The sequence below is a fragment of the Pholcus phalangioides genome, unplaced genomic scaffold (genome assembly GCF_987345545.1).
Source record: "Pholcus phalangioides strain wild (caught in Gottingen) unplaced genomic scaffold, Ppha-v1.0 ptg000002l_1, whole genome shotgun sequence".
Classification (NCBI taxonomy): Eukaryota; Metazoa; Arthropoda; class Arachnida; order Araneae; family Pholcidae; genus Pholcus; species Pholcus phalangioides.
Genome location: NW_028301595.1, coordinates 12445145 through 12472162, shown reverse-complemented (window position 1 = coordinate 12472162; position 27018 = coordinate 12445145). Strand labels below are relative to the sequence as shown.

The following is a 27018-nucleotide window of genomic DNA, read 5'->3' as shown; positions in this document are numbered from 1 at the left end:
TGGGTTGGAAAGGATAGCCAAAATCCCAGATCTCGGGGAGCCTCTTGCCTTGAACAGACTTTTAAGCTATTGCTTTGTTAAGTATTCAAAATGTGTGTATGTGTGTGTATATGTATATATATATAAAACTCAATGTAATCAAAGTATTTTTCTCAATGAGTACTGATTACATTGGAAAAAAAAAAATGTTTCTCAATGTAATCTCAAAAATTTTTTAATCCGTTTTGTGGCCCCTAAAATTTAGCGGCCCGGTGCAGCTGCAACCCCTTAGCACCAGCCTAAGTCCGACCATTCCCTGTTTGATAGATGCTGTATATACCTTTAAAAAATAAGAAGAATTAGTGTTTTTGAGACTTACCAGTTTTGGGGTCTACTGAGACTGGCGGTATGCCCATGTGAGCTGGAGGTGGTTGTGCGAAATGTTCGCCATTGTAAACCATAAACGGCAGAGGAGAACCTGGATGTGGAGGGATGGGAACTTTGTTCCCCTGCAAAGAGTAAAAAAAAAAAATTTTCAACATGGAATATCAAAACATGAACTATCACCATGATAATATTGGTTTCAGACATTTTTTTACTCAATATCAAGAAAACTATTTGATATAGCCATTGCCCATTATTGACCAAGTAAAATGGCAAACAAAAATAGAAAGGGTATGTGTACCATACACCCTCCTCCCACAAGGGTGGGGCTGACAGGGCTCCAGCCAGTTTGGTCATGGTCAGACTCAAAGTGAAGTCTGAACTGGAGGTCCACCGAAGAGCCCTGCTGCAGGATGCGGGGGGGGGGGGAAGGATAACGTGCACATTTGAACCCGCTATAACGAACCTCCGGATGAAAAAAAAAAATTTTCGATTCCATCATTAGATCGGATATAGCGAAATAATTTCGCGTTCCCTTCAAAGTCGTTTCAGCGGGTACAGTGAATCCGGTTTATAACGTTTTTGAAAAAAAAAATCCCGTCATGAAAAACTTGTAAGCGGGATAACGCTTTAAACGGAAAATCTCAGTATTAGTAAAAGCTGGGATAACGAAAATAAGTTGTAGTAAGCGGGAAAACGTTCCAAGTGGGAACGTTATGAGCGGGATCCCATTTTGGGGGGAGAAAAAACTTGAAAAATCAGATTCCCAAATAATTTACAATAGCACCTTATGGTGCTTCGGCCAAGAGTTGGGCTTTAGAGAACAACTGAATTCCTTTAATTCTGCATGTGAATGAAATTCTTGGTCCTTTAATGTGGTATAAGTTTGGATTATTTGAACCAAATTTTTGGCTCCTACCCATTAGATCGAATATGGAGAACCCCCGGATACACCGAACCAATTTTCGTCTTCCTAGGCTCGTAATAAAGGTGTTTTGAATGAAAATCTCTCTTAAAAAATGTGTAATATTCACATTCACACTCCCACACATAACTGGATATCACCTCCCGGATCAGGATTTTGGAAAGCTCATACTGTATGTCATTCACTTCAAGGGACGGGGACACATTTCTTCGCATATAAATGAAACAAAATACATGAACAGTAAAAAAAAATAAATAAAATGGTGGCAAGGCAGGTATATTTATGATGATATCTCACATACACAGGTTGATCTGATGCCTGATAAGCCGAAAGCTGTCAAAACTCTTCCCCTCTCTTGTCAGAGAGAGATTGGGATTCGGATTCCACGTTGACAGAGGGTGGAGAGCAAGAATAGGGCATCAACTTGGGTGTCACTAATGGAAAGAGGATGGGCACGAGGAGGTAGAAAAGCACGGGAACCCGTTGAAAAGTCGCCTTTTTAGAAAACCGTAATCCTTTCCAGCTCCCACACTTTCCATCCATAAACCCCAATACGTCATCCCCACAACCAACCCTCTTCCACAAACACTGCCAAGTACAACCCCCCCCCCCCCCCCAAGTCCCGGACTTGCATAATAGTATTTCATTCCATCTCAGCCTAGTCTCTAATCCAGGTAAGAGAGAGAGAGAGAGAGATCCAGAATATTCCTCTGGAACAAACTACTCCCAGTTCCTCCAGAGAGAGAGAGAGAGGCATCAAGCTCCATGGAATCATACTGGATGGAGGGCGGGTAGATTTCTAACCCCTAATTATCGTTCTGGCTCGACACATCTAATTTGAAACGTCAGACCGAAAGAGGGAAGGGGGCAAGAACAGAGAGAGGGAGCAGGGAACCCTAGATGGGAATTAAACTGATGGAGTACAAGCGAAGGCCTGGAAAGCCTCCCCACTCCGAAAACCCAGAGAGAGTGGATGTGTGTGTGTGTACATTGGACATGGCGTGGGGAGCCTGGAAAGTACAAGCAGGTATTGGAGAATGGAGGGTTCTCCGGATCCCACCCCATCTCCAGGTTTTCCAGGATGATGATGTATGCATGTGTGCTATTCGGGATGGCGGGAAACTTCAAAGCCCGGCCCGCGCGCCGAGAGGCCCGCCGCCGCCGCCGACTCTCCACCATCAATCAGCCATATCCTCACCAGCTGATGCAATGTGCAAATAACATTTTTCCCGGTCTCCTGTGCTTGAAACGTATTCTCATCACAACATCTCTCTCTCTCTCTTACAGTAACGGTACCGTGCCACCTCTTCCTCATCAGGTGGTGATGGTGCTGCTGCTTTTACTACAGTACCTACTAAAGCAAAGAGAAGAGCGAGAACAACACACACAAAAAAAAGTGTATTAATCCTTCGCGTGTACAAGGAACGGCGGTGGCGGTGTACAGTACTGCCCCATGTACCCTATCTTATTATGTTTCTAACACTGTGACTGAGTGGTAGGGAGTGGATACGGTATGGTGCCGAGTGAGGATGGATGTTGAGCCCTGCTAATTTGTTGATGGAAGGCGAATAGGGCGGAGACTCTTTTCTCCATCTTCAGCTGGAGATCAAGGGGATGGCGCGAAAAACTACCATGAAAGGGGTGTGTGCGTGTGTATATTCATGTATACTTGCGAGAGAGAGAGAGAGACTTCTAGAAATAAGAAAACAACATGATATGGTTGAAGAGAAATGTGTATGAAAAGGGGGAAAAAGGGAAACATTTCATGAATGACCAGAAAAAAAAAACTTTTGTTTTGCTTCTTTACCCTCTTTCCCAAAACTTAATTTGCGATGCGTACGTAGTAATAGTATATTTTAGGAAAATTCCCCATAGCAGGCTACTTTTTTGTTGAAAGCATATTGGTTACGTAACGCAAAATTGAATTTTCAATATTATGACGCTATTTGTTGAATGAATATGCATCCCGAACATTGAGGAAATATTGCCGAGATGGAAATTTATTAATTGTTTAAAAACGAGCTACCTGCCCGAATGTGAATATTTTCAAGGCCGGGATAACACTATAAAAGTTTGATAAAAGATCCTTTACAAAAACTTTAGGAAAAATAAAACCAATCAGCCGATTGGTTGCATTCGCTCGAGCGTAACCGATACGATTATTGGTTGCATTTTTTAGTTTTACGAAAGAACTTTTATCAAACTTTTATAGTGTGATCCTGGCCCTAAGAGACGTTTTAAAAGAAAATTTTAATACCAATGAGAGACTTCGAATCTGATTTCATTGTTTCAGAATATTTTTGATTTTCTTTTCGGATTTTTATTTCAATATTTAGCTTTATTTTGTTATTGGTAATTCGGTTTATTATGATTTTAGAAACATTTAGACTCTTAGGCCTGGATTACACCATAACAGTTTCACAAAAGTTCATCTATAAAACATGAAAATGCAGCCAATAAGTGCATCGGTTGCATTCGAACGTGTGTAACCAATAGGCTTATTCAGGGCCGCAACTAGATAATTTGTCACCCGGGGCAAGCCGGAATTTTGGTGGCCCTTGCATGTAGAGGAAGCAGAGTGAATTCGGCGCTTTTTCTGGTTCAGCGCCCGGAGCACCAGACCCACCTGTCCTCCCCCCCAGTTACGGCCCTGGGCTTACTGATTGTTTTTTCTTTTCAAGTTTTGTAAAACATCTTTTATCCTACTTTTATAGCATAATTCTGCCTTAGGACATTATATAATTTCAAAACAATCATGACAGAAAAGAATCATCTCAGACACATGCTGCGATCACAAATAGTTTTATGTTAGCCTGCCAGGACATTTTTTTAACCCTTACAGCGGCCAAATCCCGAGATATCTCGTCAAACTTGATCTGCTTTATTTCGGTCATCCCGATATATCTCGGGTTTTTAACACGTTTTTATTTCCAATGTGGCAGTTGTGATGCGGATCAGAAAATTTTTCAAAACCCTTAAAGGGTTTAACCATAGGAAGATCTAATCTTGGGCAAGGCGATAAAATTTTCTCATTTCGTTAAAAAGTCGTTAAAAGTAAAAGATATACGATAGTTGTTCTGTGAAAACATTTGGGACTTAACCTACCGGTCTCTGTAATGGAGTAGTCACCGTAACGTGGGGTCGTTGTAACGAGCGTCGACTGTACTATGATTTTTAACTATTCCATACCATATTTTTCAAGAGTAAGCACATGAAGTTTTAGATAGGCACTTTCAGCTGGGAAGGAGCCCCTCCCGCAAAACATTTGGCAGGGAGCCTGTGGTGCTCTTAAGACGGTCCTAGAAACTATCAAGTATTTTCCTATAACATGAAGACTCTTTTAGAATTCGAAAGGGGTTCCCAAAAACGTTCTGATCCCAGGGCCCTCGAACTTAGAGGACGAATCGCAATATGGAAAGTCTCTATAATAACCGCACACAGTATCCGACAACCAACTCACGCAACACCAAACAATGGACGAAGGCACAAAACGTACATGCAGCAATAACGGAGATAATATTCCACTCACACATATAAAAAGCAAATGTATTTGGAGTAGACGGAAGGGAAGTACGAACCACGGTACAGTATCTTTTTACAACAGTAATACCGTTTTTTTTAACCATTAGTGCCACGACACGAATGTATAGATCCAACGGGCCGTAAAAAATACGAAAATTGTCCCTCCATGTAGTTAAATCTCATTCAGCTTTTTTTTTTCTACAAAGTACAAGAGAGGGCCACGTAAGTTTTTTTCATAACCTTTTCCCCCGTTATGTATAGTGTACCAGGAGGCGGAGGCAAAAAACCCCCCCATTGCGACTAATGGATGACAAACTTCGTAAAAAAAATATATATATATATATATACATACCCTACTGATACTAACTACACAAAAGGCAGGCAGCCACCCATTTCCCATTCCCCGATATATATTATAAATACATCTTTTATACTTTTTTGATACACTGTGCTCGGATTTAATGGTACAATAAGTCCACTTGAAACATCTCCCATGTTACAATGAGCTTTAAGTATACAAAGCTCGGTGGTGGTTTTTCAATAAGAATTAGTGATGGGGGGGGGGGGATACGAGACCTGGGGAGGGCAGGGATAAAATCGTATATGATGACATAATATGAAACATCCCTCATCCCACCTTATTCCTTGACTAAATCCCAAACTGGGGTTGACTTTGTTACATCATTCTCATACAGTGTTATGTACACTAACGTTCACTCAAATATAAAAGCTGGATGCCACCCCAAAACTATATGCTCGAATCGCAGATTTATCCACAACGTCAAACCTTGTCAAATACAAATACAACGCCACAACAGGCAAAATGCCCAACGAGGTGGCTGACCAAGGTAATTTCACCCAAATCCAAGACATTAGGTTGAATTGCTTCATCCAAAAGCTTGGATTCGAACCCAATGCAGTCGAAGTGTGAATTCGTGTGCTATTTAAAAATGCCGGCCTCCATTGAATGTTGATTTCGTGTTGCTTCTCTTGTGAATTTGAGTGTAAAACACGGCTTGAAAAATCGAAGATAATAATTGGGCAACGGGGGGAAAAAATTATTAGAAGCCAAGCATGGTATTTCACAGTTCTAAATGACGTTTTTTTTATTTTTTCCTGAGACACACAATGACTCCTTCCCCTGTTAGAAGACACATTGCTACGGAATCAGAAAATTTAATGTTATTCTTGGACTCTGGTTTAGAAATCATGTGTAGAAAATTTTAGCAACCCATGCTTGTGGCTATGGTGGCCTGGCTCCCGTGATTTGTCAAGCCCTGCCGTAAAACATATAAGGTCAATCTCCGCAACCCACAGGCTGGAGCTCCATCAGTTTGACGCTAGTGCAGGCCACAACTATTAAACTTGAAAAGCAACGAATAAAATAAGTAATTTTCTACATTGGAATTTGAAATTCCTACTTCCTCATACAAACACGAGCACGGTCAGTCCCGCTTAAAAGGATATCCAAGTTTCCAGGTTCCAGCACATAATATCCGATCAAGCGAGGTATTTGGGTATTTGATTATACGAGGAGCAATTCAATTGCCGTTTCAAACGGCTAGTATAGTTTGTAAAATGACGAACAGTTTGCAATGTCTTAAAAATAAAATTATTCCTTTGCTGCTGCCGCATGTGTAATCATTCTCTTGAGATTGAGACCTTCATTGAAAATATTAGCGCTTTCTACAGACTTTAACAGAGAACAATAAAATAATTAAAAATGTACGGAAGACAGGCTTTTTTTATGATTCTCATCTGTGGTAACAAATTTGCCGTAATTTCCAAATGATTTATGTAATAAAAATATTATGTGCATTAGTAGTTGATATATATTTACAGTTCATGTGAATCGCAATATTCAATCAAGCCTGAAAACGATATCATTCTATCGAGCGGGAAACTTCAACATTCTGTGTAGGAGAAATTTTGGTTCCAGAGGATTTCATCCGTTTAGCGAGATATCCGTTTATCCGTTACCGACTATATCTGCAAAAACACATTACCCATATATGGAACTTCATCACTATGCAACATGCCTCTCTACATAAAATACGACTATTTTACATGCATATTCAACAGAAGAAAACAAAATTGTGTTAGAAAACAAAAAAGAGAAACAATTTCTGTATATATCTGAAATCCCAACTGAAAAAAAAAAATCTGAGAAAGAAAAATCCTAAAAAAAAACACACACAAACCCTAAAAAAACCCATTCCAAAATGCGAGTAAGCACTTGAAAAATATGGAGCAAAAAAATGATTGGGAAAACGATGTTTACGGGAAAGAGAAGAAAAAAAAAAAAAAAAAAAAAAATGGAAATTCTCGGAGAGAGCCTCCTAAAAAAATATAAGTAAAAACACATATAAAGCACTTGTTGCCACATTTTCTTTTCTTAACTCTTTTTACGCAAGGTAAATGTTTAGGGGGGAAATGCATATTTTCAATTTTCCTGCATTTTTTTTTCTTACCAGACTTCCCTTAAGGTGGCGGATGAGATACACACGTAACACTTTTTTTCCTCTCTTGAACTCTTTATGTATATATATTTACGTGGTTTTTTCCCCCTTTCCTATATCTCATGCATTTACCTGTTGAATATCCGACGGAAAAAAAAAAAACGGAATTCACATAAATCCGGGAAAAAAATTCTAGGAAAAAAAATACTGTAGCAAAAAAGCATATAAAATACTTCATTTCTTACTTTCAACCCGAAAGATATGATTTTTTTCATTCGTAAATTTCTGTGGCACACTGACTGTAGCAGGGGGTGCACAACAAGGGGTTGCAACCAGTCCGCGAAAGGTGTTCTGGTTGAAAGGTATGAATACACACAACACGAGGTTTTGTGCCAGCCTTAACTAATCATATTTCTTTCATGAAAATACGGAGTAATAGATATACATACAAGCTATCACCAATTATCGCAAAAAGATTCGCAAGTTGCTAATTAGAGCCAAAAAATTGTCAAAGGCAAGCAAAGTTGCCAATTATGGCTGAAACAAATTGTTAAAGCAGGTTAAGTTGCCATCTATCGCTGAAATTTCTCGAACTCGCCAATGGTGGGAAATAGAAGGCTACTGCGAATCGCAACGGCTAAAAAATCCGCCAAAAAGCGTACATATTTGAGAAATATGTGAAATCAATACATGTGTTTGTAATTAGTTATGAGAGTCGTAATTATAATAACTTATAAGCCGCCAAAATAACATTAATTCTAGATTTCAAAAATTCAATTACCCCCGTTGAAATTAAGGTAAAAAACGGAACATTTCATAAAAAAGATAAGACGGCCAAAATTACAGAAATGTCCTGTAAAATACTGGTCATATGGTCACTATATACTGTCTACACACGTTTCTGGCCCGCGGACTGAAACGTTTGGGAACTCAGACTATAGTCATTGTTGGACGTTTTTTGGACATTCGTCGACGTTTTAGTGGGATTGGTCCAAGAATAAAGATTTGTATTGAGTATGTGCAGACAAATAATTTTGTCCGTATAGACAACTTAATTTGCCCCTCCCCCCAGGCTCTTAGAGCAAATTATTCCCAAAGACAATTATTCCCATAGCCAACTTCTGGATCTTGGACATTCTAGTGGGGATGGTATGAATCTGGTTTTCTTCATGATGCCTAGCAGATCTGCATTTGATGCAATATAATTTGAGAAAGGTATCCATTTCGAGTTATTTGTGAAGTCACTTGCTAATAAGTAAATATTTTAGTCTACATCGAGAGCAAACATGTGCTGTGACCGAGGATGTCAGCTTCATAGGAACAAGTTGAAAGATATAGAAGTCATGAATTACGCAGTACTTGCATGCACTTTAAGAGATGTCAAGAGAGGGTCGCTGAGGAGAAGGATGGATACCATATTCAAGATTTCAATCTTATATTGACGATTACCATTAAGACGCTTGATTTAACACGGACGTTCTGCTTGGTCAATGTCGGTTAATTTATTTGATTTATTTATAATGACTTAATCACTCAAGCTAGATGCTGTTGGACATCGCCAATTTTAGAAAGTTTTACATCATTAACTTGTGTGTGCGCGCGTGTCATATGTGGTCCGAACAACACTTTCCGACATGCATCAATTCGTTAGAAATTCCCCAGAGGAATGTTTACGAGGTGCATGTACGGTGTAGCAGTAGTCTTCCTGAGACGTAGTAATGGCAGTCTTTTTAAGACTTGGAATTCTATTAGATGTACCCTTTCCACCCATTACGTTGTTCTTGCCAGCTTATTCTTCACTAACTGCTTTCAAAAAGCTGTAAAGTGTCCACCAACGGAAGTGTTTCCCAAACTGGGGTCGCCCACGGTTGAGAGTTGGAACAGAGCATAAAGAGCTACGTATAGACTGACTCAAGAAGGTGGCGGGGGTAAAATATATCTCAACATTATTTGTGTTTGAAAAATAATTTTTTAAGGAATCACAGTTGAAAACAATTATGCGCCATCTCATGCTGTGGTTAATCATGTTGATCATAAGAAACAACGTTGTTAAGATAATGTTGAAAGTTAAATTGTTGAATGTCATGGTTGCTCGAATAATGTTTATAGCACACAAACACACGTAGCAAATGTAAATGTCTAAATGTGTAACCGACTCTAAAAAAAATACTTGAATATAATATTTTATTTTCCCAACCGTATTGATTAATAACTCAATCTGCTGAATTCCTGAGATTCGAACTCAATCAAAGCAATTTTTTCCGCGTGATTTCGAATTTACTTTCACGTGCTGAACTTTCAGAAAGCAGCCTACATACATAAGTATATAACAATACTTCCCCCCCCCCCTCACCTTATCAAAATAAATTCAGCACATAGTAGAAATGTAGGATATTTTTTTTCAAATGCAAATAAACGTAAGTACAGGGCATCTCATCCCTTCGAAATTCCCTAGAGAAAGATGACCAATCGAAATGGACATTCATAGGAAATTCTAAAAAAAAATTGCAAGAGGAGAAAAAAAAAAAAAAAACTTTGAAAGTTTGAGCTAATAATACGAAGAGTACATAAAAAGTATACCTGAAAGCACATAAATAACATACATTTTTTTTTCGTGGCCCCGAGGTATTGTTTTTAACGAAGAGTCAGAGAGAGAGAGAGTATATACACTAAAGTTACAATTTTTTTTACAGAAATTCCAGAGGGAGAAACCGGAGGAACGGGATCGTTTTTTTTTTTTATTCGATCCCGTCTCATAAGAACTTTCGATTCGGTTCCATTTTTTTTCCCCCCTTCTCCTAACGTTTCATGTATTTGTTGCCTAAAACCATACGACGTACAAAGCACTTGAAAATTTTTTTTAAAGTTTTATTGGTGGATTTCTGTTTTATTTTTATTTCTTAGCGTTGTCGTGGCAAACCTAGTTGTATCGAGGAACATGCGAGCATGTATACTTTTCCTCTAGGCAAAGGAACTTCAACCTTCTAGAAAATGCGGGCAAGAAAAATATTCCCATGAACCCCGAGGGCCAACAAGTCATTCTGCTGTATCTGAAATCACGCAGTGACGTGGACGCAACGGGGCCAGGGGTCCGATTCTGGTAGGGGGGGGGGGGGGCTTGGGACGTTATTGAATTTTATTTCTTCTGAGATTATTCCTTCCATTCAATATGAATTTTCATTGGTTATGGAACTTGTCTTTTTCATGAAGTAAAAACAGGGGGGGGGGGCATAACCAGAGGGGGCGGAGGGGGCAACTGCCCTGGGCGGAAAAATTTAGGGGGTGGCAGATTTAGGTGAGAACAAAGAACACCATTACAAAATAATCGAATTTTAAGGTTATGGGGGCTTCAAAAGTCCTAGTTACGGCTCTTTTGGGTCTAGACATTTTTATACTTTTTGGACCCTATAAATGTCTAGGGTCCCGTTTCTATGAGAGTGTTCTTCAATTTTGTAGAAGTAATTTCGTGGTAAATGAAAAAAAAATGCAGGGAATTTTGTAAATAGAAATGAAATTTTGAATTCATGGTTTCGTAAATTCGTATTTTGTGAAGGGTCCCTAAAACGGACTCAAATTTCAGCTGGTCAGACCCCTGATGAATTTTCTTAATTCCGATATTTTTTCATCCAACTTTTAATGAAAAAAATCATATTCATATTTTTATTACTAAATATGAATTTATATCAATTTTGAAATTATTTCTCTGATTGATTAAAGATTATTTCTTTCAATAATCATGGAATTATTCCTCTCATTAGTTCCAAAATGTAATTTTAAAAGTAAATTTTTTTTTCAAAATTTTGTTACTTCTCTTTTTTTCAAGATTTCTATAAAGTCTGTAGTCTTTTCGTCCGCAGGCCACTGCAAAAAGTTTTGAGGGCCACAACGTGATTCGCGGACCTTTATTTATATATTTAGAACCAGAATTAGATTTATATATTCTAGAAACCTTGTCGCGGACCATACGATCCCTGATCTACATCACTTAACGTCGCCGTGGCGACTAAAAAATCAGGCCCCTCAAGTTCCCCCCATGTCTGATAAGTACGTTGGAGTCAGAGGACAACGCGAATTCCGGAATTTAGATAGTCGTTTCTACCCATATGGGAAAAAATCGACAGAGCCCGCAAAAGCCTAAAATAATGATTTTAACAGTTTTTCTAGGGAAACAAAATACGCTTGGCTCCTAGGACCGATTTGCCAAGCCATATACTGTATGATATCTTGCAGCACCATTGACTGATCTTCATAACACGATACCTGAGTGAGTATCACCTAATTTTTTGAAAATATTTCCTTAATATAGCAATCTAGGTCGATATTATGGCACGTGAAACAACTGAACAATACTGCTTGAGAAACATTGATCAAGATTTTATGTAAACAGCGCTCTTGTAGCTAGACATGGGCTGCTATCATGCCCCCCCCCCCACCACAAAGGTGGGGCGTGATAAGGCTCACCTCACAACCCCGGGGTCAGGACAATTCAAAATTCTTTTTTTTTTCCACACTATAAATTCACCATACAAGGGACCCGTCAAAAAACCTGTCCAGGGGCTCGCCAAAGATCCCGGCCTGCAGGTTGGGGGGGTTTGCATGGCTGCTGCGTTCATATAACCCAGAGACTGTACAAATACGCCAAGAAAATTGAGTCGAAAAAGCGGACATGTATTGGAGTCCCATGTACCAAGGAGTCGATATATCGTGCTGCTGTTTATTCCTACTTTCTCCCGTATAAGACTATAACCGATTTAAAAATAGTCCCTAAATGAAAATATTCAAAATATAAAGCCAAAACCATCGCATTACACCACGTATTAAAATCGCCAAAATTCCGTCAAATCGCCAGATGTAAAATCCGATTCCAAATGTCCAGAGCTTGGGGGAGGAGGAGGAGAAGGAGATTCCGGGACAGGAGGAGAACTGGAAAAGATGGAGAAGTGTCACGGGGAAAACAAGGGAAAAGGGAGAATGAAAACCCAGATCGTGCCAAATTCCACGAGTTGTACCTATATAGTGAGTGAGTCGCAAGGAGGACAGAGTTGAAAAAGGGTGGTTTGTGTGTGGTGGTTGTTGCCTTTCGGAAAATCCTCTTCAAGTAGGCAGGAACCGGATACTTGAAGTTACGACTCCTTTTGGGGCATTGATCGCCACACATCCGGGAGTTTTGCCCCAGAGAACGTGTGCAGCAACGCAACTGGCTCCAGGACAAGTACCGGGATCGGGAGGACGACGTCGGATTCGATGAGAAAGAGAGAGAGACTGCCCTTATTCGGATCACGGGAGAAAAAAATTGAGATACACGGCAACTAGAACTGGCGAACACGCCGCCATTTTCCTGGCGCTCAGACATAATTCTTAGTAATACACGGTAAATAAAGATTGTACTAAAGACTAAATTAATGACTATCAATCCAAAACTACAAAATAACATCAGCGAGTCAATTTCTTCGTAATACAGAGTGGACAGATTTTGAAAATCAATAACAAACCAACCAATTGACAATAAAAAAAAAGCGGTTTGAACTAAAATACTTATGATGGTAGACTAGAGTTCTTTTTTTGATAAATTAAAGAAAAGTTAAAATTTCACTCGCAACTAGTGCTGACATAACACAAAGTGCCGCAGAGGTTTAGATGTAGAGCGTGCTAAGAGAAATGTGGTAGTTTTATTTGATGCAAATTGTCACAAACATTAATTATACACTGTCGTTGTTGCATTTTATGCGATTATGTCAAGTTTTCCGTGTTACAGCGCCACCCGTGAGTGAATTTGACTTTTCTTTATAAAAAAAAAACACCCCATCATGGAGGAGGGGGGGGGGGGGGATCAAAGTATTTTATTGCAAACCGCTGTGTTTTTATGCTAATTGGTGTTGATTTGTTATTGATTTTTAAAATGCGTCCAAGACTTCTCTCGTCCACCCTGCATTATCTGCCGTGATGTTTTCTTATTTTTTCAGTAATTATACACAAATTTACATGAAGCATCACTCAATTTCATTGTATAATATTTTATCATGTGTATATGTTGCTTATAATTTTAATTAATTGCACTTTTAAATGGGTTACTGTATTTTTGAAACATATGACATCCATATTTTTATGGGCATCTTTTTCTCAGCCACCTCGTTGGGCATTTTGCCTGTTGTGGCGTTCTATTTGTATTTGTATTCATACTTGCGCATCACTAATGTGCCAATATCATCTGAGTCAGAATATGCTTGAATATGAAAGTGCACTGAAACTTCTTTGGGGAACCTCCTTCAATTTAGGGCCAAATTTTTAAGTTCAAAATACTTCTCCATAAATTATCCCGATGGTTCTCAACCTCAGATCATATGTTTCCCATTTAGTCTAGGGATATTCTACGGAGATGGGGAGAGGGGGGGGGATAGGAGAAAATCAAGTAGAAAGGGAGCCATGGCCGATGGTGAAGGGGTCTGTTGAAAAAAATTCAGAAATAAGCCTTTAAAGTGAAATATGGGGGAGAAAAAAAAATGACTACTTTCAAAATCCAGCAGAGCTGTCCATAGAACCAAACCATCTCAAAGTATAAGGCTCATCTGGGCATGACCCGAGAGCCTTATGTTCATAGGATCCCTACATAATGAGATCTGGTACTATGATTTTCGACAGCAAGTATGCAAATAAGTTAATAAGTTACTTCAAGGTAAGTATGTGGGGAGCGGGGGGGGGGGGGGGCACGGAACACCGCTCCGCTTGATGACCTGTGGTATTAAGACGCCTCTGCATAAAACTTCCAGCCAAGGGCCTGAAAAACTTGTTCATAAAACTTTTGTTCACGGTAATTTTACTCAAAGAATCGACTTAGAAAGGGAAAACCTGAATAAATCAGGAACAAACAAGGAGAAAAATATATTTCTCAAAGGGAAGTGGTGGTGGTGGTGGTGGGGGGGGGGGGTAAGAGCTTCTTTCATTCATTAAAACCGCGCAGAACTCCGGTCGATCGCCAATGGAATGTTCCACCGAATGAGTTGGGCTAGAAGCGTGCACGGGTACCTAACAGTCTGAATGTGTATTCACCGTTGTTTGTGCGTGAATTGTTAGTGCTGCCACCTATTTTTCAACCTATGACTAAAGTGTAGTGATTGAATATTTGGGGGCCATGCGCTTGAAAAGGTCGACTCCAGACATAATTCATCGCTGCGACTATTCATATGACAAGGCTCGAGAAATACCAGGTACACCAGCTCACCATGGCATATAAAAATAAAATTGGTATCGACACCTAAATCTTTCTACGTGCTATTAAATTGGAGTCTGGGGACAGCACAAAATTTTTGGAATTTATAAAAAAAGGGCAAATAAATCACAGAAAAGTAGAAAAACAACAAAAATCTGGACAGTTTTCCTCGGGAAAAAATTGTTGGCTGATATAAAAAAAAAAATTGAATGGCATCCAATAATTTTTCCCATACTTACAAGGCCTGTCTATCACATAAAACTGACGATTCGAACAATGGCAGTGTGTACCATAGTTGACAAATTGTAAGACATAAATTTCTCAAAGCAAAACGCGCAAGACAAAAATTAACAAGGAAAACCTCGAGTCACCAATTACGAGAAACAACTAAAAATCTATAAAATTTCTCCAGAAGACACTCCACCTCTTACTTTTTTTTTTTTACGGTAAAACTCACCACGAAACAAACTACCGAAAATAAAACAAGAATTCCATTGTACACACACACATATATATATATATACCAAGCTACCGTATATAATACTTAATACGGCAACCCATACACTCTCCCAAAAGAGTTCAAGAGCCACCTCCAGGCCATTCCGGTAGAGATTTCCGGAGCTTCGCACCAACTAAGGCAATCCAGAAAACATGCCTTTTCCACCATCGAGGCACAGCGAGTCGGACGAGGGTAGGGAAGAAAGGATGCATGACAGTATATATAACAGAGAGAGAGAGAAGATTAAGGACAGAAAGGATAGTTGAAAAGGTAAGGACTGGAGGGGTGTATATATATGTACAGCTCCTACCTCCATACAGACCTTATCAATTAGAATGGCTAGCGTTAAGCCTAACTCAGCCTCACATCACCCACACTGCGGTACTTGAAGCAACGGATACTTCTCCGTGTGGCTCATATCCCCTCCAAACTCCCAGTACAGTCTGTACTTCTCTCTTCTCCAACTCTCTCTCCATATACATATTCTTACTTACAGAAGCCGGAATCAACCTCCTTAATGAGGCTTTGGGTAATGATATGTTAAAATGAACCCCGTGCCTTTTCCACCCCCTCGAGCTGTCTTTTCCTCCTCTTATCCACGAAAACCCGGGAGCCGAACCACTCATCAGCATCATCCTTTTCCCAAAAAGCCTCACAAAACAGGCCTTGCTTGCCCCACACACACACGCCCCGTATATTTTACCCTTCGCAAAATTCTAGAGAGCCCGTGGAAGTCTTTTCTAATGAATTTGGTACTCAAAAGATTCTCCCAACTCTACCATGTACCACCGCTTCTACTTTACTTTTCCTCCTCTCTGCTATTTAATAAGAACGTTTTGTTTTTGCGGGATTTTTCAGAGCGTGTATTAATAGCGGAAAAAAATAAAATACGGGAAAAAATCCTCAAAATTTATTTTTTTTTCCCATGAAAAAAAAAAAACCAACAACAATAATAATAAGCAATGCCCGTGGTATGTATGCATGATGAAGTGATGATCTTCAAAAACTGAGATCAGCGCTGCATAAAAATCGCTCCCATAATTTTCTTTTCTGGGGGAAAAAAAAGGAGCATCAGGAGAGGAATATAATTCCCATTCAAAAAAAAAAAAAATATTGAATACATTTTTTTTTTAAAAAATGCATTCATTTTTTTTTTCCACCGCGTTGATTATCTCTTGGGGGGCTTAATGACGAGTTTAATTATCATGGTTAACTTGGAAATTGTTTTGTTCCGTTGGTATTAATTTTTTCCTTTTTTTTTTTGTCCTCCTCCTTCAATATTAAAAGAAAAACTTGTGGTGCTGAAATTATTCATGTAGAAAAAAAAAAAAGATAAATAGTCAAAAAAATTGAAAAAAACTGGAGCTAAACACTCCAATGCATTTATAAAAAAAGCGTGTTTATGTATGTAAATGAATAGAATTTTTTATATATATATATTTCTATATTCTTAAGGGGAGAGAGTAATTATTGCAACTAGGGTCAATAGAAAAAAAAACAATACGCGATAATTAGGGAAAAAACTAAAAAAAGGTAAGAAAGTGGTTTTTTCCCCCTATTGTTAGTTTTTTTCTAATGTTGAAAAAAAATGGCTTTTCCCTCGTTTTTTTTCCTCTCTCATGCTATTTTGCATAACTTAATTTTTCTTAAAAGATAGGAAATAATTAACGGGGAAGAAATTAATTCACGATTTTTTTTTTGCTGCACGTGTATATGAAGCTTCTCTCCCCTCTCCCCATATTCAAAAATATATAATTTAATAGATCTGGGATATTTCTGGAGTCTTTCGTGGAGTGAATGGAATTTCTCTGAAATTAATAAATAGGTGGAGTTTGGGCCAAAACACCGAAATCCGGTATCGATAAAAATTACCGTTTGAAATTTTTAAAATTACAAATTGTGTTAGGATACAGGTTTCGTGCGTGCTTCTTTAATCAAGTGCATGTTTCCTCGGCGATCCTCAACTGATGTGCCTGGGTGTTATAAAAGCCGCGTAGACAAAGGTTATTCAACCTTTTTGCAATAGCGGACTGGCTAAAATGAAGGAAAAATTTTGCGGACACGGCGAAAAATGCATACATAAAAAATACATAAATAGGAGAAATAATTTGAGGACCGGCAAAGAATGAATAAATAAGGAGGAAAAACTGGCATACCGGCAAAAAACATAGAAAAAAAACGTTATAAGTGTTATCCACTAAAATTCGCCATGACGAAACGCTTCAAACGGGAAATCGTAATTAGCATTAGAGTTGGGACAACGAATCTGAGTCGTACTAAACGGAAAAACGTTTTAAGTGGGAACGCTATAAGCGGGATCGACTGTAAATGTATTTTTATCTTTTGATTTGTTTAAATAAAAAAAATTAGGAGAAATAATTTTAGGACCAGAAAAAAATACATAAATAGGGGAAATAATTTGCGGACAAGCAAGAAAAATATGCAAATGGAAAAAAATACTTCAAGGACCGCTAAAAATAAATAGGAGACATAATTTGTGGACCTACAAAATAAGAGGAATTATCTGAGACCAGGAAAGATCAGAATGATTCACAGAAACGGCCAATCCTGACTGGGATTAGAAACCAGAACTACTGATAAGTTTGAGTTTACTAATTTATGTATGACTATATTAATATTTTCATGTATGTTCTGAAATATTTTACAAGTTTGACAATCCAGTGATATTCAAAGACTTCCGATTCGGATACCATGAAATCAGCCAGAAACGCCACGAAACTAGATTCAAAGAAATAAAAGGAACGACGATTCCCATTAGTTCTCCTCGATATCAGTTTCGTAATTAAAATGCTCACTGCTTATAAGGGTTCCGATCATAAGCTGCATATTCCTTGAAGGGAAGACGACTAAAATTCCCAATATGATCAATCTTCGAGGGTCAGAGATGTTTTCTACGGTAATGGGGAAGGCTATCATTTATACGTAACATACACATAAGTACGGGCATATACAGATCAAACAGATGAAAAGCACAAAAAAAAAACCCCGTAGAAAAAGTCGGGATAAAAAAAAAAAAAAATTAAATAAAAGAATTCCGCTCCTGCTAGCAATTCATTGTACCCACTAATGTACCACTAACATCTAAAAAATAATAATAAAAATAGGGAGCATGTGACAGATGGTGACCACGTGCTCCAAAGCACACGCACATGCGCAAAGAACGACTAGGGAAAAAAAACCAAATACTACAAATAATGATAAAAAAAGGAATCCGAGTCTTGGGTGAATGGGTAGATTGTCACTGATGATTATAATGTAATGGTTGTGGGGAATATATATATATATAGAGAGAGAGAGTGATCCGAAGGGAACACAAAAGTACGTAAAGGGAGAAATGCGATGATCTCTCTCACTTTACTAACAGCTGCGATACAGATATATTATACGCAAAGTGCGATTCCCAATCACACAGATGCACACGATCAAGACAATGACGGAACACACGCCCAAAAAGAAAAAAAATGAGGACCTGATTTTCGTAGGAAATCACGAAAGCAGGTGCGATATCAATCCATACGTAAATGCGAACAAAAAAAAAGGAAGCTTCAAGGCTTTTATTATTCGATCAGAAAAACATCGATGATTTATTCCGGTATTCGCTATATAGTGCTTGCTCATGTGACATTGCAAAAATTTGACGTTTTTCCTAAAATGGCGGTGCGCACAAGCAACTGTGAGTGAGGAAACATAATTCGGCTCTACCGATGAGTATTATGCACTAAAAAAAAATGGGGAAATATACTCTGCAAATATGCACTTAAAAATGACAAAATTTGCATAAAATCTCAACTATGCTCTTAAAAATCCCGAAAAGTTAAGAAAATCCGAAATATGTACAAAAAAATTAGAAAATATGCATTTCAAAAAAATCATCATGCGAAAAAAGGAAGGTGTGTTTTTAAAATGCATATTTTCTATTTCCTAGTGCATATTCATTTACAAAAAAAATATTTACACATATAACTGCATACACTACAGGTGCAGATAACTTATACATATTTTTTAATTCAGGCATTTTTAATTTCTATTTTGTTGTAGTTTCTCAGCAACGAAATACCAATAACAAACGAATTTCGATACTATTTCTTAAAGAAATCGAACACTTTTGACATATCTTTAGGAATAGCCTTACAATAAAACGGTTGATATTTGGAAAATACAGAATGACAAACATCTGTGAATTCACTGAAACCCACCCGCGAAAAAAAAACCGATGTTCTGAAAATATTAGGAGCAATATTTGAAAAATTATAAAAAAAAAAAAAGTGAGCTCAAATAAACCTTTAAAAATATGCACATATTCTGAAAATCCTTAGATTACATACAATTTATATACATTTGCATATATAATCCGGGCTCTAATCATCAGCTTTTAAGGATTAGTACAGTAAAAGTTGTTATAATGAGTGATTTGCAATGTATCATGATGTTGAAGATGCAAAAACGATGAGTTTACAGAGAAGTGACGGAATTTTTTCATTTGCCTATTCACGTGTTCCTTAATAACACATGACTGACTGACAAGCATAAGCAAAACCTTATACTGGGCCAGTGAGAGTGCTAGGGTTAGCCAATACGCATGACCCCGAAATGGGGGGAGTATATACTGCAACAGGGCACCTACAGTCGGATCTTCGGAGGGCTCCCTATCAGATTTTTCACGGGGCCCCACAATAGTAAGTTAGTACGAAGAACAAAAATTATACGAAGAACAAAAATGATATGAATCGCCCCCGAGCTAGCACTCTACCAGACCAGAGAGCGCCCGGGCTCGGACCCTTCCGGAATATAAGCCCTTTACCCGTGTGGGTTGGGCCATGCTGGGGAGAAAACGCTCTTTCACTTCACGCTTGTGGGAAAGAGGCATGCCTAGATGTCACGAAGAGTCTATCCAGCAGAAATTTAGGTCCGGCCGAATCTGAAAAACATTCAAGAGTTACCGAACGGCTTCGTATATCCATAATATTGACAATAGCGATTTCTCAAAAATTTCCCACGTTCACGACGAGTTCTTCCACAGAATAATATGTCAGGGTTCTGTTTTTGTGAAATTGATACACAATTTTCTGGGAAGCGAAACGACATAGTTAATTTCATACAAAAGAAATCAAACTATAAATTTATGTGGTTTCGTTAATTTATATTTTGTGAAGGATTCGGAAAACAGACCCAAATTTCTGCTGGACAGACCCCCCAAAATATATATTAGACCTCTGTTATAACGACATTTTAAATGTCGATCGTTTTCCCGTTAACGCTCGCGGACCCCTAGTTGAGAGAACCACTTTATATATAATACAACTGATATAGAACCAAAATTGTTTGGTGCCTTGATACACTTCGAGCAAAATACAAGGTGGTCCATGGTTCAGAAGTCTGGACCTCTTTCGGGGGGATTAAGAAGCTGTTAAAGATACAGACGAACGGCTCAAAGCATTTGAAGGAGGTGGTTTTTTTTTTTTACTTGCTGCAAAACTTCTACATGCGCACAATTAGGAACGCGGAGGATGTCAAGCCTATATGGCATTTCTTGTCACGTTTAACACGGATGTTACAAAGAATGGGAGTTGAAAAAACTTTCAAAACCTCTTTCAATTGCTTTAAGCCATTTATCTCTAACTTTAAGAACTTTAACTACTTATTTTTCAAAACACGTCCAGACTTCTGGACCACCGTGTACTTCTAGCGCTGAGTGCGTTTCATCCCGGAAGGACCTAAGAAATAAATGTAGTTAAAGAAACATGCCAATTCTAACCGATTCACAAAAATTATGAATTTTAAATACAAATACAACGCCACAACAGGCAAATTGCCCAACGAGGTGGCTGACTTAAGAACATCATGGATCCCCGAGCCATTTTTTGGAGGCCCTACCTACTACTGCTACATCCCCCCTACCCCGCGGAACCCCCAACGAATCGGTACATGCGGGAATGTGCGTGTACATGTAGTGAAACCTGACGAAGTTTTTTTTGTTGTTTCTCTGTAATGCTTGTTATGTGTAGTGCTGCCATCTGCCACTAGTTTTTCTAACTATGAGTGAAGTGTTATGATTGAATGATTTATCGTTGTAGGACTGTTGCTCTCTGTGGCGAGACTTTTTAACGGGGAGATCGGCTCGCATTTGCGCCTTGAAGTTGGGAACCACAGAAAACCAACTTCAGCCGACCACCAAAGATTGTGTACATTCCATATGTATAGCAGGGAGAGAAGAATAGGGTTACGTATAATCTTACATAAGAGATTTATTTTTTTTCGCGGAAGATCCGAAAAATAGAATCCAGAATATTCGCGTTTAAGAATGTAGAGAGAATCTCAGGAAAACGCATAAAATCAAATGCGGGGGGGGGGGGGATTTTTTTCAAGGGAAAATTCAGTTTCCACGCTCCTGTTCAAACACATAGAATGGAGCGAGCAAAGTATCACGTGTGAAGCAAGGATAATAATAAAAATTGAAAAAAAAAAACAAAAAAAAAAACGAAGAAAAACTCGAAGAAGGTGGAGAGAGATACTGAATGCATTAACAGTGAAGCATCGCCTGGGAAGGAGAGACGTTATCACCAAACTCCTTGAGAGAACCAAACATTTCCTACAACACACACTCCTTCCTCTTAATACCCGTGTGTATGTACACATTGGGAAGAGTTGGAAAAATATTCTCCAAGATTAGGTAGAAGACGTCGGGGTGAATACGTAGGTGTAGGTGGTGTAGGAAAAAAAAAAATCTATAGGAACGTCATCTAGTCTAATTCAACTCGACGTCGTTGCATAAATTAGATTTTTTTTTTTCGTTGCTTCTCTCATTCCCGCTTTTCCACCCCCTTTTCTCGATCTCCAGTATGCAACACACACAAAGAATGGGAAATACAGGACGAAAAAAACAAAATAGGGAAATTTTTTGCCCTTTTCTTTACATTTTTTCCCCCGTATCTTTCCCGTTGAATAATCACAAATCCTGATGACGTTTGGGAGAACGGGATTCTTCTTCCGAGATTTTGTACGGAAGCCGTTTTCTGACCCTCAACATGGAGAGACATTTCTCATTTTGAAGAAAAATAAAAACAAACTTATTTTACAAAACTGTCACCGTTTTCTACGAGTCACCATTTCCCAAATTTTCCGAACAAAGAGAACAGTGAAATGTCTAGAGCAATTCGGCGGGCCACTAACTGAAAAAGGATGGGACGAATAGTGATTTGGCCGAATACCGAATACTCTGCAGCCGAATATAAATTTTCTTAAAATTCATCACAATTTATAAAATTAACGTTTTTAATTAAAAACATTGACAAATTTAATTTTAATTTATTGCAATTAAATGCAATTTATTATTTAAATAAATATGAAAACAAATGGCAATTGGAAGACTTTCATTACCCTGATATTTACAATCAAATTAATTATTATTTACGGAATCAATACGCAAGGTTCATTAAAAAACAATGCACAAGCTGGCATTTCCCTTTCAACACTTTTCATCAACACTTACAACACTTTACATCTAATTAAGAAAATGTCAACCATTATTTACTCGCAACTAGTAATGCATCATAAAATTTACGACTTATTTTCTCATTTTTCTTCAGAATTTCTTTGCCCTTCTTTCAGTAGCTCAATACTTATGTCTACGTACATCCTTCAGTTAGCGAACTTGAGTGCTCACTTCCACTATATTGCAGTAGGATTCTATTTTCAGTTTTATGTGTTTTCCTTATCCTAGAAATTCCCGCCTGACAACTAGAGCCGTCTTAAGAGTATCATAGCCCCCCCCCCCCGGGCCAACTGATTTTTCTGAGGCCCTACTCAACAAATTCTCGAAAATTTCAACCATACCTCATTTTTGTGAGGCCCCTCTTTGCTTGAGGCCCGGGTGAACCCATGCGTTAAGACGGCACTGCTGACAACCTCTTTCACAGAAAGGGATAAAAGACAACATATAATCAGTAAATTTTTAATTCGTGGGAAAATTCTAATTAATATAATTTTTTAGAATTAGCTTTATGTACTTAGATTTACACAGATATTCGGCCGAATATTCGTCCCATCTCTACTAACTAATACAATATACGAGCCTAATAATCAGAATTAGATTTTCAGGTCTATCTGCCAGCCATAGTGGGGCAGGGGCGGTCTAAGTGAGGAGTGCGGTGTGCACCCGGTTGGCAGATTGTAAGGGACGTCAGCTCGAGATTTTTGGTGTCGGGTTCGACGCCAAAATTTTTAAACATTTTCAATGGAAAAAACACACATGACATAACGCTTTTGAGCCATATTTTGAAGATGTTGAAGAAAACTTGGGAGAACAGACAGGATTTGGATCGTAATACCAGAAAAAAGGTTTTCTTCCACAAGAGGACAAGTGTGCAATTTGGTGCTTCCCCCCACCACCAAGTAACTTTTCCAAAACGGTCAAATAAAAGGAAAAATTTGGCTTCTCACTTGTCCGGCTCTGGATCACCAGAAATGAACTTGTAATGAATTTCTTGATGAAAGTCACTTCTTCATACTTCCTTTTTACGGGATAAGTAAGTAATGATCATGGCACTCACAAGACGGGACTAACGGAGCTCCAGCCCGGAAGAGAGAGAGGGTTCCCGTCACTTTTTTTTTCTTGATATAAATTCGCCCACCAAAGGTGCTAGCATAGGGGGCCCTGATGTCTTGAAGTAGATCAAGTTATCTGGGGTAATTAAGAACGGTAAAATAACCCTAGACTAAAATGTGGCACAATTTCTTTAAAAACGAGACGCATGGTCAAGGAAAATCTATTCGGTAAACAATGGCGTTTGGCTTTGTGCTTGAAAAAAAAAAAAAATCAGATTTGGCCAAAGCACAATGACAGCATTAATAAATCACTTAACCCATATCTACTACCGGTAACAACACAAGTGAGCTCAAACTAATCAAAACTTGTATAAAATATTTTATAAATCTTAGATACAATAAATACGATCCATTTATTGTCGAGACATTTTATAAGATAAATTTGAATAACTGCTTGACAAAGAATTTTCGTCGGGTAATACTGGCCTAAAAGAGTGTCGCTTTATAGAGAGCGTCCTGTGCAATTTTTCAAGCTCTGCTGTAGAGGGTAATTTTTTTTAGCCCGGAAATTTCCTGTACACATCGGTTAACAATTTTATGAGGTCACCTCTATGAAGGAGCAGTTTTCTAGGTAATGCCTAGGTAGATGCCACTCGTAAAAAGATTTCACTTTCACACGATGATCACAACAACGGTACGTATATACATGGCACATATACACGGTTTAAAAATACATCTCTTCAACCTCGAATGTATTAATTGGACCTCGAAATAACCTCACGAACCCGATATCAAAAAAAAATTTACATATCTCTGATTAGCGGTAAATTTTTAATTGTGGGGAAGAGAGGAAAATCAAGGAGAGACTCCGGAGAAATTTAGAGGAGTTGACCTTTTTCCAAAGGGGAATTCCATCAAAAAAAGACGAGAATAAGAGCACCTACTCAGATTTAGCTGTAATATAAATCGATTATCATAATGACACAGCGCGAATTGGTGGTGGAATTTTTATGCATTAACGAAATGTAATAATGGTTTTACTACTTTTTTTTTTTTTCAGAGAAATTGAAGAAAATTTCAAGATAGATAATGATGATAATAATGGGAAACGGAATAGATAATAACAAGGAGAAAAAAAAAATCGATTTTTTTTTTCCGCTGACGAGGCTCGAGGCGCAAATCGATCATTAAAACAAAAATCCGAAAAAAAGGGGAGCCATTTTTCCCCGACCTCCTTCACCTATTCTTGCGAAAAACCGCCTACAAAACTCTCAGATAAAAATTTTTCCTGCGATTCTTAACGACGCTAAAAACTCAATAGTAATATTTAATTGATATTCAAGGATCCAGAAGAATTTTTCCGGTAATGAATTTTCCAGTTGTACGGATACGGATTTTTTTTCCCTACTCCACACTCCACCACCATTCACTCCACATAGGAGAGAGAAGAATCCTAGGCCCACCATTTCCCCCCCCCCCACCATCATCAAGTGTGTGTGTGGGGGGGGGGTACCATATGATGCAATGGGAAGAGTTATACAGAATGAGAGAAGTGGATGGGAAAAGACCCATGGAAGTGGAAAATTCGAGGGAGGAGCCTAACTCTCTCGCTAACCGCCTCCTTTTTACCTAGGCCACCTATTCCATCATTCTCTCCTATGCCCCCCCAGTCTCGTCACCCACCAATCATGCATACCACAGTTTGCAGCAGTGGCAGCGTTAATGAATTTGAGTGTGTCCTTCCTATGCGTCCCCCCACACACACAAGATGAGAGGATACTCAAATCGACCACCCCTTCCACAGTACGCCATGCACATACTGTACTTACCATCCCCCCCCCCAGTCATCCACTCTCTCGCGGAATCAGTTCCCGGAATTCCTCGTGGGAGTATTACCGCCACCCAACGCACCCGGGGATCCAACCATGTCTCTGTTGATACGTTCCCGTGCCCATTCCTCTGGAGAAATAAGACTTGCCATGTTAGTCATTGTTTAAGAATCGCCTGGAGAGAGAGAGAGAGCAAAAGAAAAAAAATATATTTTCTTGGATGGAGAGATTCCAGGACTATTTCCCGTGTTATACCATCCCCTCGTCCTCCATTTTCTTTTTAGCAGGAGAAACTTTTCTTTAGAAACCATCTTTTGTTTCTTGTCTGAAACACAAACAATGCAGCGAATAATTCATTTTTATTTTTCTAAGTCTTGAAAAGAGTTCCGTCACAAATTTCCGAATATGTACCTTACGTCTGGGGCTACACCGCCAACTGACAATAACATGGATGTTCTGAGCGCATTGGCGTAAAGTTATTGAAAATTACTGAATTGTGAGGGGGACTTCTTGAGCTGAATATTATTTCGAAAAAGGTATTATCAAGAAGATGGAGAACATTAGGAAAGGGAGGGGGCGTGGGGCTGATACAATTATACTCTATGGATTCGGCTGATGATTCATTTTCTAGAATCTAGAAGAAAAATCCATCGCCGAGTGATTAAGATGATAGTGAATATTTCTGATTGATTTTGCATTAATCTAATGCCACAAATCCGTTGTATTACAGTCAGAACTCGGGACAACGATCATCATTTTTAACGTCGGTTTCTAAAAGTTCCTGCAGTGGGTTTGCTTTACTCGCTATCAAGTCCTCCCGCTTACGAAATCATTTTTATTCAGTTTCGGGAGATGACGTTGTATCGAAGTCTGACACCAATACTACTTGACCCTTTAAACGGGACAGCAGAAATGGCTAAACCGCTTTCAAAAAAATGTCATTTCTTTTGTAATTAAGTAAGTTTTCTTCCGATTATATCAGCAGGTGCGAACTAAGGGGTACAGGGGAAAAGTGTTCCACATTGAGAAATCATTTTTCATAAAATATCTGAGCTTGCCAATTGGAATAAAAGGCTTTCAAGGAGGCGAGGTACCTCGTCAATGCCTTAGATCAGGGATTCTAAACCTATGCATCGCAACGGAAACTTGGGTAGCAGGGACTTCCGAGATTGCCGTACAAATCTATTTACAGCCAGGGATTCTCGAGCTATGGGTCACGACTTAAACTTGATTGCACCCGTTACGTCACTGGTTTCACTAATTACGAGAAACAATCCGTCCCATGGGAAGCGAAGATTATCTTGTTGATTTTGGGTCGTGGCTGGAACAGATTAAGAAATCCTGCCTTAGCCCTACACGCAGCTCGTAAGCACTGCATTGGGGAATTTCTAACAAATTCGTCGAACGCAGAAGCCCACGTGTGCGTGTATGCATATGGCAGTAACGTCTTTATGTTGTTGGAGTTATGCTCGTTTCGCTGCTGCTATTTCTCGGCACAGACTAGGCAGACCTTCGACATGGTTCTCACATAATATTGAAATTCAACTATTTACCAACTTCACTTCAAAATATGGAAGACAGATTGCATCCCTAGCAAAAAAAGAACACGAAACACGCACAACTCTGACAACATGAATACGTAAGGAGCC

General features: G+C 38.7%; 1 protein-coding gene across 1 annotated transcript in view; it reads right to left on the bottom strand.

Moving 5' to 3' along the window:
* Nucleotides 1-27018, bottom strand: part of pan (transcription factor pangolin) — a 197374-nt gene that overhangs the window by 14285 nt on the left and 156071 nt on the right. Inside the window, exon 4 of the mRNA XM_089238439.1 lies at nucleotides 359-488. Coding sequence (XP_089094565.1) covers nucleotides 359-488 — 130 coding nt within the window. The remainder of the gene's footprint in view (nucleotides 1-358; nucleotides 489-27018) is intronic.